The sequence below is a fragment of the Mustela putorius genome, unplaced genomic scaffold, assembly GCF_011764305.1.
Source record: "Mustela putorius furo isolate JIRA1106 unplaced genomic scaffold, ASM1176430v1.1 tig00003909_pilon_pilon_pilon, whole genome shotgun sequence".
Lineage (NCBI taxonomy): Eukaryota > Metazoa > Chordata > Mammalia > Carnivora > Mustelidae > Mustela > Mustela putorius.
Genome location: NW_025422057.1, coordinates 16,952,197 through 16,968,436, shown reverse-complemented (window position 1 = coordinate 16,968,436; position 16,240 = coordinate 16,952,197). Strand labels below are relative to the sequence as shown.

The following is a 16,240-nucleotide window of genomic DNA, read 5'->3' as shown; positions in this document are numbered from 1 at the left end:
CCCCCGCCTCTCCAAATCAGCCACACATTATAAAATCCCCTGCTAAAAATACCTGGTGGCCTGTGGCATGGGCTGTTCTCAATGAGGCAGGAGCCCTGAGCTACTCCTAACTTGAGGTCTAGGGGGACAGCAAGGGGGTGCTGTTTGCTAAAACTGGTCTAGGTTCCAGGGACTGGTGGGTGGGAGAGTGAGGAACAGATCCCTTTGTGAGTCCTGAAGCCTTTTTGTCCAGTGGGGAAGGTTGGCCCCGGCTAAGCTCAGAGGGTGCAGCTCACTACACCAGCATGGCAGTGAACCCCACCCCAGCATCAGGCTCTGCGGACACCACGGGCAGGTGAGCAGGAAAACCTGGAAACACCACCTCCCCAAGGCCTGTGATCTGCAACGCCTGCTGTGTGGAACTAATAAGAAATGCCAGCGACTTCATAGGTGTGTTGTGAGGATTTAATAAAGTATGTCATGCGCAACGCTAAGCCAGGTGCAGTGGGAAGGCTGCACTCAGTGGTAGCAGTGGTGAGCTGTGCTGGGGTTGATGGGAGAGCTCCAGGAACAGCACCTGGACAGTGCTCCTCTGTCCTGTTCTCCCTCAGCTCATCAGACGAAAGGTTTGAGGGGGCTCCAGGGGGGAGTGCCAGGTGCTGATGGCGTGGGTGTGTGTGGGCAACTGTAGGGTGACTCCTGGATTTTACGTGGAATGTTTTAGTCACTCTCGTTGTTTTTGTGGCTCGGAGATTCCTGCTTTTCAGCCTGTTCCTAAAGGGTTAGATACGAGTAACTAGGCTCTCCATGCAAATCTCGGGGACCGCCACCACCCCGACCTTGAATGTTAGTCAGCTATCACTAGAGGTAATGATGTTGCACACCCTAGGCAGTTTTGAAGACCTACTTAATATTTAGATAAGGTGGTTGCCTCAAAGGTTCTTGGTTCCATGTTGCAGTAGTTTGCCTTAAATAGTGGACTCTTGTCTATAAGAAGATAAAATGGGGAGAGAGGCCTGTTTCCAGCTGTTTATCCCACCGGCATGGATTATCGTTTTCACTTGGATTCCCTAGATGATTTCTGGAAGGTTGTCTGAGTCTTTCCCCCAGGAATGATACTTTTCACTGTTGAATCTCTTAGGGCAGTAACAGTTTGGACACAATCCTTAAGGACCCCCTTAAAGAAGTGGGCACTGATTGTAGGGAAGGGGAAAGCCTAAGGGACGTTTCCTATTTGGTTTGGTTGGTGTTTCACTTATATGAACTCCTGCTCCAAGGCCCTCATCCTGATTTTGGAAGGCCTTTGGTTATCTCTAGCTATTCAGTTCTTCTGTAGGCTTTTGTATTTGTTAGCATGATAAAATGATGGTTTTTTCCTCAAAAGAGATGAAAAAATTTGTCAGTTAAATATCACACTTTTAAGAAGAAGTATGCGCTTGTGGAAGGGTGGCCGAAAAAGTGCCACACACTCTTGCCCTATAATAAATGTCTTGCCTTTGAATTAAGGAGTGCGTGCCATCTGTGGATGCATTTCCTTTCTGGGACTTTGATTAGAGGGGTGGCCAACTGTACCTCCATTTTGTACTCCTCATTAGAACTCTTTGGACAGTATTTTTCAGAGCTTCTTTGCATGTGTAGCTCAGTGCCAGGCCCACTATTGAGCATTTTATAGGCTTGAGCCTAAATTTTCACAGTGATGCTCTGAGGTTGACCCCCATCGCATCTAGAGTTTGCAGAGACAGGACGAAGCTCCTGAGACAGGTTGTACAGCTAGACGAGTGAAGTAAAATTTCAGTCTGGGTCTTCCTTGCATCACAGCTTTCACTCTTGGTCACTGTCTATGCCAGGGGCTCGTAAACCATTTTTAAAGGTACTGTACTGATAAAGATAGGACTAGCTGGTTTCTGAAGGTCTGTCCAGCTTTGTTCTATGATTCGGAGCGACTCCATGTTGGTGAACGAATCTGTGAGACTGTGATCTCTTCCTCTCGTGACTGCAGTTGCAATTCAGTGGCTCTTCAGCAGCTTGAGTCTCACCACTGACACAAGCTGGGCATGACAGGGGATGGAAGGTTCTAGAAGACACAGTCTTTGTCCTTAAGGAGTCTAGCTACAGTGGAATCAAGAAAGGTATATACATGACTCCAGCATGGACATAATGTGACATAGAAAGAAAGGACTGTGGGGTCCTTGGGCTGGAGAGATGGGGCATTTTCATGAAGAACACCCTCCCATGTGCCCAGTAGTAGCGCAGGAACAGGCAGGCCGTATGGGAATCATGACTGGACCCTGGACTCGGCCGGGTTGACTGCATCCCTTCCCCTTGCTTGCTTGGGAACTGGTCAACCTGGTGAGACCTGTAGTTTCCTAGGGACCTACCTGGCACACAGTCATGATCAGAAGATACAAGATCGTGGGCAACTTGAATCCACCCCCTCCCGTGTTTTAGAGTCTCACTGGACTGGAAAAAAACCATATTGTGCAAAACAATGTGAAGGTGATGGTGTCCAACTTTGGTCAGAGTGAGCTTCTTCCATGTTTCTAAGAGGAAGAGGGAAAATTAACTTTTAAATCCTCCCCCCTGTGAGCACCACTCTTGTGCAGAGTCTATCTTCATCCTTTGCTAGACAAGTAGACAAAGGTTTTCCCTGCATTTCCTGTTAGTCCTGCTTGGAAAGCAGCCGTGGAATCTGTGCGTCTGAGCCATAGACAGAACTACGCCATCAGGCAACTTCTCCCTAATGATAAAATAATAAATACCAAGAATAATAAGCCACCATTCCTGTGTTTACCATGTGGTAGGTTCAGTGCTAAGGATTTTCTTGAGAACTCTGGGATCTGTGATTCTTGTTAGGACCCGGGCCTCTTACCCTTTGTACTTGTCTGTGCCCAAGTGGTCCTCTGGTCTGGGGGTCATGCGTCATGGCTGAAGAGAGAGCTACCATCTCTGGAACTCAACAGGCTGACTCAGGATGCCACTGAATCAGGTTCCTGCTGAGAGATTTCCTAGAGACCAGCTGGAGCGGAGAGTTCTAGGCTCCGCTGCCCACTGGCGGCCCTTCGATCCCCATCCTTTGCTTCCTTCCATTGTTTCTGGTGGTCCTGTTTCTCAGAAGCCCTTTGGCCTCTAAGTGACAGCCAGCCCTGCTTTGGGTTATCTGTGGTTCTTCCTACTCATCGCATAGTCTTTCCACCCTTACTCTGGAACTGGTCTGCCTTCTTACATTTCAGCAGGTGTGTATCTTTCCAACCAAACAAAAGAAACGTCTGGAAGTTGGCAGTAGTCGTCTTCCTTTCCTCCTGGTGGTCTTCGCTCTTCTGACTTCCTCTCCCTCCTCTCCTTCTCTTTCCCCTCTCCATCCCAGCGTGCCTTAAGAGTTCAGTTGTTGGCTACTTTTCAGTTGGCCATGGCCTTGAGGCAGTAGCCCCTCACTCTGCTGGCTTTGGCCTTGTCCAGACCTTTAGGGCTGCTAAGGACGTGTGACCAAATCTCCCTCTGCTTTGGGCCTTTGCATTTCGGTGCTTTGATTGCAAACTGGTAGTTCACAACATGAGGCTCTTTGGGCCACTAGCTTGCCCCTCTGGAAGCGTCCAGTTGTTTATGAGAATCGTTAAACCAGGCTGTTGCAAGTGTTGACTTCTTTCTCTGTGGTCATTTCTGGAGCATATGGAGGAGGAAGTCCATACTTTACGTTCCGAACATGCTCATGCAAGTTCGAAGCCCCCTTTAGAGATGCCTTCCACACAATTAACTGGGGTGAGAAATACTCTTTGCATATTATACCCCTTCCTTGTTCATTAAAAAAAAAAAAAAAAAAAGGACAAGAAGAAAAACGCAAAGCAAACTAAGTGCTCCGTGGTCCCTGAACTCGAGAGGCACTAGTGGGCAGCACTGAAACCTCACTTCTTTCCTTGTAATGCAATTCCTTTTCCTTGATGTTAATGCAAGTTGTGCCTTCCTAAAAGTAATAAAAGGAAATGAAGACACGTTCTGAAATGAAACTTGACTCTAATCCATTCATCATCTAATACTGGCCTCTTTATCTTCGCTGGTACCTAATCTGGTTAAATGTCCCTGTTGTAGGATTTTAGTGAAAATCCTCTATGGGGAATAGGGTTTTTTTGCAATTGGATTACTCTCAGTAAATGGCCCAGTAGTTCGCTTGTTTCAGCTTCATTTTTCTTTTGTGGTCTTGCTGGTCTAAGTTACAGCACAGCATAGTGGAGGGGGTGGGGCAGGCTGATAGTGGGAGCAGGGGTGGAGAAGGGGACAAGAATTTGGGAAGGTCTGGTCATGGCAACTAAAAAAATCTTTAAAATGCTTATTTTCTTTTTCTTTTCCCCCCTGCTCCTTCTACCTATCCACCCTTCCTGAACATAAAAATGCTTGTACTTTGTTTGCTGGAACTGCCCGTTTCTAGACGGCACCTCTTTTATTAGCCCAATTTATCATCATCCAGTTAATTTATTAGCATTCCCCCATGACTTGCTAATGAAATTCCTAATGAATCAGGGCTGCTGTAATCTGCATAAAATATGCAGGTGCTTGCCTGGCTGTCTAGGGTTTTCTGGTAAAGTTCACACTCCCAACCAGACCAGGATTGGAGCTTTTCATCCGTGCTATCTGTAAAGGACTGTAGCAGGCTGGCTGGTTCCCGGGGCAGGGAGCCCTTAGGAGCGGGAGGTGGTGGTTAGGGAGGCTGTGTGGGTGGGACTTGGGCCCTGCCTAGTTTCTTGTAAGGGAAGGTGTTCCTAGCCTGTTCCCTAGGAAGCCTGCTTGCCTCCTGAACATCCCTCCACTGGGGCTCTGGGGTCAGAGACCACCCCACAGCCCCCAGTCAATTAAGTCCCCGCGTCAGATTTATCTGACGGCTGGGAAAGTGCAGAGTCAGGGTCTGTGATGGGGTGGTGGAGGAGGCACTTTTTACAGCTAGGCTCCGTAGGGAGGTAAAAACGGGGAAGCGTGCCCACCCAGAGAGCAGGCTTTACAAATACCTGTTACTTTTAATACATGGATCAGGGCCAGGGTTGTGGGCGGGATTGAGCGCATCTTCCAGAATCCCGGTGGGCGGGAGGGCGTGGCCCCAGGAGCACCTGGGGCCTGTGTTGGGAAGTCTCAGGCTGCTGGGAGCCAGGCTCATGGTGTCCTTCTCTGTTTCTTTCCCTCCCACAGTCGAACAAAGTGCCGGTCGTGCAGCACCCTCACCATGTTCACCCTCTCACGCCGCTCATCACGTACAGCAATGAGCACTTCACCCCGGGAAACCCACCTCCACACTTACCCGCTGACGTTGACCCCAAAACAGGTAGGCCGAGCGTTCGGTGCCAAGCGCATGTGCTGGGTCTGGGGCCGCCTGACCTGCTGGAATTTGGGACGGGCTGTGGGCACTGTGGAGGGGCTCCTGTTCCTCTCCTGGGTGTTGAGAAGAAAGTACTTCGGGGAGGCCAGAGCCCGGTGAGGGAGTAGCTTCCCCCGTCCTTAGAAGAAGCCCATGTGGAGCACCAATGATCTTTCTAGAGCTCCGCATACCCACTGGAAGGGCTGGCTATGAATCCCACACTGTTTTTCAGGAGTAGCTTCTCGTAGGCGTCCACGAGGAGTAGGTATCTCATGGTCTCCTTCTCAGCAACTTGGGAATAGAGGAACCCCACCAGCATGGCCCCCCAAAGCCCTGGTTCATTTAGCAGCTGAGGGACTCTAGTCCCTTGATGATGACGGTGTGGTGCAACCGTCACTGGGTCCCGCATCGTCGTGGCTGATTTATTTGGGCTCCTCTTCTGCAGTATCACCAAGCCCATTATACAGATGTGAAAACCAGGTTCATCGTGGAACAGCCCGTAGGGTCTCAGGTGGAAGGTGTCCCGTCACCCTTCAGCATTGCCCCTTTACCCTCCCTTCCATCCCATGTGCTCATCAACTGCTTTTTCCTCAAAGAGGGGAAGAGAAGGCAGGCTTCCTTGTGACCTCCTCCAACAACCAGCAACCGGCCGCAGCTCCCTAGTGGGATGGTCTTGGGAGAAGAGCTGAGGCCAGGCCAGGCCGGCTGGTACACTGCCCGGGGTTTCTCCAACCAGCTAGTTCATTAGAAGGATGGATGTAAATGGCTACCCCGTGTCACTTTGTCAGACGGGATTGTTTGGTGTCGAGCTGAGGTAGATTGCCTGTTCGTGCAGACTTCGCTGCCTCTGAATGAAACTACACATTAGCTGGTTTTCACCAGCCTCTGAGCCCCCTTTGTGCTCGTGGGGGACCCAGCCTGGTGCTTGGATGGCTGGAGGAGGCCGCCAGCCGGCCTCAGGCTCTGCGAGTGAATGGCAGCATCAACGTCTCATTTAAATAATGGTAGTACAGGGAATAGCTTTTAAATGGTTATCGTAAAACATATGATTAACGTCTGCAGACTGTTTACTTTTCCTCTGCGAACATTCTTTCAAGTGTGCAAATGGCTTGGTGTAGGGTCCAAGACCAGCTAATCTGTTTGGTTTTTGTAATAGAGAGAAAGCCATGTCTGCATGAAAATGTCACCCAGGGAGACTTAACTTACAGATTAAAAGCTTCCTGAATGAATTAAAAAAAATGGAATAGTTTTCATCCGCAGACACGCAGCTCATTACCTCCAGTACTGCGTTAATTCTGTAGTATTGTTCATTTTCTTCCCAGTTCAGCTGCTTAGATCAGTCCCTCTGTGTCAGAATTGCTTCCAGCACTCTTGCTTTGCTCAGGATTGAGGGCAGGAGCCTGTGGAGTAAGTGTGCAGTCACTTGGGCCTTTAGGATGTGCTCAGCTGTGTCTTGTGTCATGTCTACCTGGTCAGCGGCTAGGGCTGGTTCTCCTAGATGGCTGCCTCCAGAGAAATAGGTTCTAGACCTGAGTCCGCTGGTCTGCTCAATTCAGATCCTACCCTGGAGAAGAGGCCATGGCTCCTGGTGAGTTTCTGCCACAGTTCCTCCTCTCAGCTGAGGTGGAGACATTCTAGAAGAGCTGCCTTTTTTGAAAGAAGGCAAGAGTCACCCTTCCAAAAGCCATAACTGGAAAGGCATTGTTAGAAACTTAGAAGAGGGGACCCTGGTGCATTAGAATTAAAAGGAGTAGAGGCCAAGTTGGGAGGGCAAAGAGCATTTACATGACTCGATCACCTACTATGTGCCAAACCCTTCAGATTTTTCTTTAATCTCAGTAATCACACTGATCCCATAAGGCAGAAATACCCAAGACAGTATTTTCGGGGTCTGCGTCTACCCCGTGTACCCATCCATCTAGAAGGAGATAAACCCCTTTGTCAAGGTAGAGCAGGGAGAGGTGATGAACAAAACCTACCCGCAACTCTCAACGACCACAATCATGGAAAGAATCTCACGCTAGCTCTGCTCGTAGAAGAGAAGTCTCTATCCTCCTTCCCCTGTTGCCATCCCTTGCCAGTTTCTCTGTCCTTCTCTCCTCCTTTGTAACCGAAATGCTGCTTCTTCTCCCAGGAATCCCACGGCCTCCACACCCTCCAGATATATCTCCGTACTACCCGCTATCGCCTGGCACCGTAGGACAAATCCCCCATCCGCTAGGATGGTTAGTACCACAGTAAGGAGTTCCATTTTTTTAATTCCCTTTTTGTTTCTTACATGGGCATGCTTATTATTTATCCTGTGCGTGTGTGTGCACATGCGTGCGTGTGTGTGCATGTGTGTGAGTTTCGGAAGACAGGGTTGGTGGGGGAGGGTGGCAGGGGGTGCTTGGGGAAGATGCTCCACCAGGTGCCCCGTGGGGAAGCTGGCGAGTCAGTAGCCCTTCGGATGGGCCATGTAGGAGAAACGTTGTTGATACTTAGCATTCTGAACCCACAGTCCCCAAAGACTCTGGGTTTCTCTCTGTGAACAAGGGTGTCCTTCAGATACTTCGGGAATGGCAGAGGCGCTCAGGGCTTCTGTCAGAGAAAGCCGGTCATGGCTCTTCTGCTGGTGGCAGCCCAGCCTGGAGGCCTGTTGTTGGTTTGAGGCAGCACGGGAGTGGCAACAGGCCTGATGTCATTTTGAAACAGGGTGAGAGTGGGCGGGGTTTCCCCAGAAGCCCCTGACCCCTCGCCGCATCCTGACCATTGCTCCCAAGGCTGGCAACAAGAGTGGAAAGGGTGCCTGTTGGGACAGACAGTATGCAGCCAGCATCTCTCTGAGATTCTTGGTTCACCTGATTGTGAGGGGCGGGGGTGGGGCTTTGGAAATCCCTCCTGTAGCACACAGAGTCTAACGGAGTGTCAGCCAAGGTTACTGGCAGAGCGCAGGGCATCAAATCGTCTTTTACTATTTATCTTCCTTTCACCCAGTCTTGCTTTTATAGTACCATCCATTAACCTTCCTTAAGACGACTTGAAAAATATGTATTTCCGAGCCAGAGTAGAAAGGCCTTTACTGCAGAAGCATACCACGCGCAAGAGTGTGTGTGTGTGTGTGTGTGTGTGTGTGTGCATGTAATATCTGTTTTGTGATTGCATTCTTGTGTATGTATTTCTCCATGTGTATCCGTGATCGCTACTCTAAAAAACAAGGACAATTTGTTGTCTTAACAGAAATATGTCCTGGGTTAAACTCCGAAGTTTGGGTTTTGGGGAAGACCCCCCCTGTTGTAGCCTTAGAGAAGATACAGTCTGGAATAGTTTGCCCAGTGTTTCTCTCGTGGAACACACTCTATCCTGTTCTGTGAAAAACAGCATGGAGTCTGAAGTAGCTGTACAAAATACTGACCGTGGGTGTACTTTCTGTTGATTTTTTTTCTCCTTCATTTTGTTGGGGGAGGGTAGACACGGACGTGAGCTTGTATCCCATTCCTTCCTCAGAAAATGGGGCCATATTCCTGGATTCGTTCTCTGTCATCCCTTGCCCTGTTCAGCTGATGGGCAGATATTTGAAGGCTAGATAAAAAGGAATAGCCAACTCAGACAACCCTCTGTCAGAAAAAGTTGTGTGTCTTTCATGAGGATGCTATTTTGCATGTTGCTGTATTTTTTAATTATTGTAATGAGGTGTGATTGTCTATTGGTTACCCACAATTCTTCTTGGGGACTCTCCCCCCGGTAACTCTTGTCAACACTTGTTAATTTGACAAAAGGCTACAAATTAAGCTCTGTTAATTTAATGTTTTCTCACCGAGATCTAAATACCGAAAGAGGCCCAAAGCGTAACTGAAGTCCTTTGATTCACTGCACTTTATTTTGGTATAAATTTACATTCATTATTGTTTTCCTTTGGATGTGTAGCCCTCAATTAGTGTGATGGCTCCATTAAAGCAAGCGAGACTTCGCCTTTAATTATTACAACAAAACACCTAGTTTCAGCTTGGGGAGAGGGTCTCTATTGACATAAGCAGAGGTTATAAAATTTAATTAGCCATTCCTATCAGATTTATGGCATTCAAATTGTTCTGTGTTTCTTCCCTTTGATCCTTCCTGTACAATCCCCAAGATTTTTGTTCTGATCAAATGAGAATAAAGCTTACTGTGCAGAGAGAACTTTCCCTTTTTCTTCTTTTTCTTTTCCCCACCCCCACCCTTGTTTGCACTCTCTTACTTTGTACCCCCCTCTTTTTTAGGCAAGGTCAGCCAGTGTACCCAATCACGACAGGAGGATTCCGTCACCCCTACCCCACAGCTCTGACTGTCAACGCTTCCATGTCCAGGTGAGTTCCAAAACGGGGGCCTCCAACCAAGTCAACCATGGGGGACTTCTCAGGAAGTGCTCTAGATGGTTTCCAGGCCATCCAGCGGCCGCTTCTTCAAGTTATCCTAATGGTCTAAGACCAATAGGGCATTGGGCTTTACTCCTAGAAAACACTAAAAAAATTAACCTGAACTTCTAAGATAGGTGATGTCAAAGTTTTGAGGTTGAACTGGGTATCGATGTATTGAGCAGTATTTTTTTTTTTTTTTTTTTTTTTAAAGACTTAAGGTGGGAAAAAGTAGTTAGGACATACAGAACTTTTTAAAATGTTGCTTCTCTGTTGCCCTATACTGGGTAAGAACAGAAAGGGTGGAAGTCATTTTAATACTATGTAAAGGAGGGGCGCCTGGGTGGCTCAGTGGGTTAAGCTGCTGCCTTCGGCTCGGGTCATGATCTCAGGGTCTTGGGATCGAGCCCCGCTCTCTGCTCAGCAGGGAGCCTGCTTCCCTCTCTCTCTCTGCTTGCCTCTCTGCCTACTTGTGATCTCTCTCTTAAAAAAAAAAAAATACTACGTAAAGGAGAGTTTGAGGAAGGGTATGGTCTTTTCAAAATTAGATTCTTTACTGTCAACAAGAAGGGACACCCATGTCCCAACACACACCTCTGGAAAGTAGTACTAACCCAAAGAATTAGAAGGGGAGCCCCCTCCCTGCTCGGCAGGAAGCCTGCTTCTCCCTCTCTCGCTCCTCCTGCTTGTGTTCCCTCTCTCGCCGTGTCTCTCTCTGTCAAATAAATAAAATCTTTTAAAAAGCAGGGGGAGGGAGCCCCATGTGGAATTTTAAGTTGTTTATTAGCCACAGTTTTAAAGAGGTTCAATATCAAGGAGGGAAACCCAGGTGAAATTCTTTTTAAGGAACTGTTTCGTTCAACCTATTGTCAAAATATTCTCATTTTGACATTTAGCACTGTAAAGCAACCGTCAATGAGATTTTACATTCTGTTTTGTACTTTGTTTTTTTTTTTAATCTGGTATGTATTTTACACTTAACAGTACATCTCAATTTGGACTGGCCACATTTCAAGTACTCAAAAGCCACGTGTGGCTGGTGACTACCACACTGGCCTATGTAGCTCTAAGTCTTGGAAAGCTTAAAAAAAAAAAAAAAATCATGTGTGCAGAACAGGAATTTGAAAATAACCCATCAAGTAGCCCGCAAAGAATTCCTACACCCAGACAAAGGACAGAATGATGTTTACTTTCCTTAATAGGGGAGGATCTTCAACTTTCTAATTTAAATATTTTGGGTCACAAGCTCCACACTGACTTCTACTTCGTATGAAATATTTTGCTGTGTTTATTTGGATAAAAATGGTGACTTCTTCCTTTAAAAAAAAAAAAAAGTGGTGTGTGCATATGCGTTCATATATCTCTAAGCACATAAATATGTGTGTAATATGCACACACAGATACACCCACTTGTGTGTACCTGGATCTTTCTAATCCCCTGTTCTCCTTTTCCTCCCTCTAATTAATTCTGGCTAATTTTTCAATGAGTGCTAGTTTATTTACAAACTGGTTGGCAGCAGTAGGCTAAAGTAGTCACTAATCGCTCCTAATGATAGTTTTACTTTCTGTTCATCTGATTTTCAGTCAAGTTAATTAAATCGGTGGAGGTTTAGACTTTCCTGATGGGCTACAACAAGTAATCCATTTTGATGATGGCCCATAATTAAATCAGCATGCATTACATGGCAAGGATGCTGTCCCTAGCATCTACCCCCAACCTCCATGGTCTATATGGGAACCCAAGACCAGAGGGAGGGTTGGAGAGATAGGACAAGGCAACCCTTTTTCCTGCTTACAAAACAGTAATGCTGGTGGGGGAAAGAGTAAGAATCCCATTCATGAAGAAAATCAGGCTGTGGTGTACCTCCCATTTGTAATTATACCGTAGAGATCCCAAAATTTTAAAGATCCAGTCCCTACATGGGGTAAAGGATCTCGGTTTCAAAATCCATACCGATATGGGTTACGCGGGAAAATGCCTTTGCATCCTCTTCTCCAGTGAAAAGACGAAGGTTACGTTCATTAACTAATGTCACCACCACCTTGCAAAGCATGGGAACGAATTGGGAGTCTCCGGGACGAGAGCTGCTTCGGAGAGCAGCTCCTAATCCCGCAGCTCGTCTTCCCTGCAAACCAGCATTTATCATACCCCTGATTGTTGTTCATGTTTGTTTATTTGGTGCCTTTGAGAGGTTAAAAGCAGTGAAGGAATTGTCGGATAGGGATTGGGGTTAAGCTTATCGATTGAATTATCATTAGGAGGTTAGCCGATGATTTAGAGGTGGGCAAAGGGGTGGTGGAAAGGAAGGGAACAGTGGGAGGAAAGGTTAGGGGCTCAGGGTGCTGGGGGAGGCCGCCGATTCCCCAGGTAGGCCTTATGAAAGGTAGCTAGTTAAAAAGCGTATACAGCAAATTAAATACATTATTGTGGTAATGGGGCGACAGAAGTATGGGGCTATTATACTTATGGCAGTTATAGGAAATGTAGGCAGCTTGCCCTGTTCCAGAACACCCTTTGATATTCATTCTATTCAGCAGCCGGGGCCAGGACTTCTCAGAATTAAGTGATGGGTCATTATACTTTAAACACCATGGAGAAGCCTAGATTGGCAATTAAACAGCTCTTGCTGACACTCACTTGTGCCACCCTGTGACCCCCTTTAGATTGAGATGTTGGAGCTCCGGGCCCTCAGCCTGCTAAATTGGTGCAAGGCTCTTCTCCTGACGAGAGCGGGCTCTGAAATCTGCCGGCTTCAAAGGGAGCGAGATCATGTATAAACCATAATGTGGGTGCACCGTGGCTCACAAAAAATAAGGCAGGAAGAGATGAAATGTTACCAGTGCAAGGGGGAAAATGAGAGAATAATGACAAACCTAATGCAACTCAAAGCAGGATTGTTGCACGAGGAAAATGCATCCCACTGCTTGTGCATGAAATCAAGGCCGCCAGATGACATCCAGTTAACAGAAACGTGTCAACAGTGAAGTAAAGTGAGAGTGAGCAAGAGAGGAGCCCCTGAGACAGCCAGAAACAAAAATTAGTTGTCCTTAACAAGTTAAGGTTCATCATTATATTCTGGCTCGGAGCCATAAAAGCAGACGGGGGTATATAATGAGCTGCTTAGAATTTTTAGGGTGTTTATCGCATTTCATGAAATAGTTGTCCGCAGAAAGGAATTTCTTGAGCCAAGGTGTGCCTGTACCCCCCCTCCCCCCCGCCGACGCCCAACATCCTGGTTCTTTTTCTGCTATACATTCGTCAGACAGATGAGTATGTGTGTAGGCGTGTGAACTTGGAAGTGTTCGTTCCCCGTGGCCTGCACTGGAAATTTGGCCCCACCCCAAAATGTGCTGGAACTGTAGTATCTGCCTGTGGTGTTGGCGGTGGGGGGTGTCCCCCCCCCCCAATCTACTACCTACACTATACACACGCAGTGTTTCTCTGTCTCTCCCCCCTCCCCCCTTCTCTCTCTCTCTCTCTCTCTCTCTCTCTCTCTCTCATGTCTGTACACATATTCTCATTCAGCAAGAAGAGAACATATGTATTTGAGGAATGTCAAGCCTTTAAAATTCACAGTAAAAGCTGCCACTCCACCCACCGCTTCACCCAAGGGCTTCCAAGAACACATGTTCTTAACTTCTGTTTCCTCAGAGGCCCTCATGCAGTGGGAAGGAGCAGGGAGTAACATGGGAGCCCAAGTGCCTTCCGAGGGTTTGCTTTTCATTTTCTCAGGGAAAGGGAATGAGCTTGTTTGTTTTTTCTTCCTCTTTTTCTCTTAGACTCTTTCCCTCCCGCCCTCTTTTCTTTCCGTCCTTCCTCTCATACATCCTAAAGGATTTACATGGTTCTTACTAAAAAATCGTGTCATTGTTACCAAACTTTGATACTGGCTTTAATTTGTAAAAGGCAGTGACAGGAGAGAGCCACATCAGGGTGGAATTTCTGAGTCAAATGTCCACTCTGAGTCTGGGCCCCTTTAGAAATCTGTCTTGTGCATTGGTATTTTCTCCATTGATCTACGCAGATTCAGTTAGTTAATTTTTTTTTTTTTTTAACCATTTTCAAGTTCACATTTGCTACATTATTTGGGTGAAATGGAAAATCTTTTCATCTCCAGTCCACATAGGAAAAGAACCTTATAAATTCAGGGTCCTCTTGAAGTCACCCTCAAAATAAGCTCTTACTAGCACCTCCACTGCCCACCAGAACTGGCTGCCTAGAGGGCAGGTCTTCATTCTCTGGATGCTCTTTGGGACTGTTCTGGTTTGGATTTATTAAGAAAGCATCCAGTGCTTGATCTGGTTCTCCTTCCCCCAAAGAGTGCCCACCTGCTCACTTGCCTAACCTGGACAGGTCGGAGCCTGTCCATTTTGTTTCTCTCAGGGTTCTACCCTTTTTGCCCCTCACCCTACTATTCTCTACAGTGGTATGTGTTCTCTTAAGAAGGGTGATTCTTCTAACCCAGTACAACTCCTGGCGACTCCAAGCATATCAGAAAACATGAAAGCTGTCTGTCTGATCCCGTTGTTTGTCACTCCACATGTGGGCCAAGATGAGCATTTTCAAACTAGCTCTTTATGTTCCGGTGAGTTTTCATGGTAGAGAAATGCTAATTCAGGGCCCAAGGGGGTTTTAAAGAACTTCCTTAAAAATGGACTGTATTAGAGGAGAAAACAACCTTTATTCATAGAGTTACCACTTGGATGATCATTTAGAAGGCCTTGGAAGGCATAGGCAGCCTATTAAGTGAACGTAATTTAGGAATACTAGAATTACAGAGCAGGAGAGGGTATATGCATCCGAATTCAAAGCTCCATGTATGTGTGTGTGTATAAAATACAGCTTTTTTTTTTTTCATCTTTCCATAAGTGGGCATAAGCTTATGTAAAATATCTGTGATTTATGAAGAGAACCAGATAGGAAGTATTTGGATTTTCCCCATCTTCCTGCCTCACTTTCTCTCATTCCTGTCAAAACTATGGGGCACACCAGCAAAAGCAAAAGAAAAATTTTATTGTACTCTATCAGCAGAATTTGGCTTAATGCGGCATGTATGGAGTTGTCATAAATGTGTGCTTCAGCCACGTTAATATTTTATTCAGCTGTCCATATGCAACAATAGATTTCACCTTTCATTCTAGAGCTGATTAGAACTTAGGAAATTGTCTTCTTAGATGCCACTAATAATGCCTCAAAAAACAAGTGGACGTGTGATTTCCAGCAGGTAGTCCGAGCCTACTTTTCCGCCCAAGTACATCCGTTGTATTTGTCTTTTGCTAAAGATGTTAAAAATCATAATGTCTCTTGTCAGTAGCAATAATGAAGGGGAAGATTGGCTTTAATGACATTATGAGAATCATTATGTTTAATTTATCACTAATTAATGCTGACAGGTTTCATATGCCTTGGGTTGCTTTCATGTGAGTGTTACGTGCTGGGTTTTTTTTTTTTTTTTTAAATTGTGTGTACACATCCCTCCCCATTCATTCATTTTGATTCTGACGATTTACACAGCTTCCTGTCTTCCAGGTTCCCTCCCCATATGGTCCCACCACATCACACTCTACATACGACCGGCATCCCCCACCCGGCCATAGTCACGCCAACAGTCAAACAGGAATCCTCCCAGAGTGACGTCGGCTCACTCCACAGCTCGTGAGTGTTACTCTTTCGGTCACTTTCTGCTTCCGCATCTTGTCTAGCCTGTTGTTGATCCCGTGGCTGCTGGGTGGTGGCCCTGCCTGTGGCTGGCCATGATACGAGTGCCTCGGGTAGACCTGTGTCCTCAGACAGGCTCGGATTTGCACCCGTGTCCCCACCCCTCACCCACGACTGAACGTTTGGAAGCCTGTCCTGCGAGCGCGAGAGGCAGCAGCCCAGGGGATACTGGCCACGCTGTTCTCCCCCCCCCCCCCAGCCCCCCGGCTTAGGAAAACAGTGTGCCTGGGACACTCGAGGAAGTGATTGTGAAATCGTTCTCTTCCCCCACACACCTGCTGGGATGTTTTTGTTCCATTTTCCAGGCTGGAGAAGACCCACAGTGGAAGCGTGCTTCTCCTTCAGAACTGCTAGGTTTGGGTGTTGAGCCGCCGGGGGAGCTGGGTTCTCTGGGGAAGTGGGACCTTGCCATTGTTGATGGGGTTGTGTTTGTCTGTTCTGCCTATATCCAGAAAGCATCAGGACTCCAAAAAGGAAGAAGAAAAGAAGAAGCCCCACATAAAGAAACCTCTTAACGCGTTCATGTTGTATATGAAGGAAATGAGGGCAAAGGTCGTGGCAGAGTGCACGTTGAAAGAAAGCGCGGCCATCAACCAGATCCTGGGGCGAAGGGTAGGTCGCTCCTTCGCTGGGAGAAGGGGGATGGATGGACCAGGGTACAGTGGTGGCATGGCACGGTAGCCCTGTCCCTTCAGTCACATGCTGACTTCTTCAGTGCCTTGATGGGAGCGTGACCAGAACGACCTTCTCCACACCCACCGCCATCTTCCCCAAAGTGAGGTTTTGTCTGAGCACTCCTGTGCGAGCCAGGACCCTGCAGAGCCGACCCGC

General features: G+C 47.2%; 1 protein-coding gene across 45 annotated transcripts in view; it reads left to right on the top strand.

The window, feature by feature from the left end:
• The window catches only part of TCF7L2 (transcription factor 7 like 2), a 196,775-nt gene that overhangs the window by 165,684 nt on the left and 14,851 nt on the right, over window positions 1–16,240 (top strand). For 23 of the 45 annotated variants that reach the window (XM_045068561.1, XM_045068556.1, XM_045068549.1 and 20 more), the window contains 5 exons: window positions 5,152–5,284; window positions 7,452–7,554; window positions 9,556–9,642; window positions 15,206–15,346; window positions 15,862–16,021. In XM_045068561.1, the coding sequence (XP_044924496.1) occupies window positions 5,152–5,284; window positions 7,452–7,554; window positions 9,556–9,642; window positions 15,206–15,346; window positions 15,862–16,021 (624 nt within the window). The remainder of the gene's footprint in view (window positions 1–5,151; window positions 5,285–7,451; window positions 7,555–9,555; window positions 9,643–15,205; window positions 15,347–15,861; window positions 16,022–16,240) is intronic. The other 22 variants (XM_045068562.1, XM_045068563.1, XM_045068559.1 and 19 more) reach the window with 3 other exon arrangements.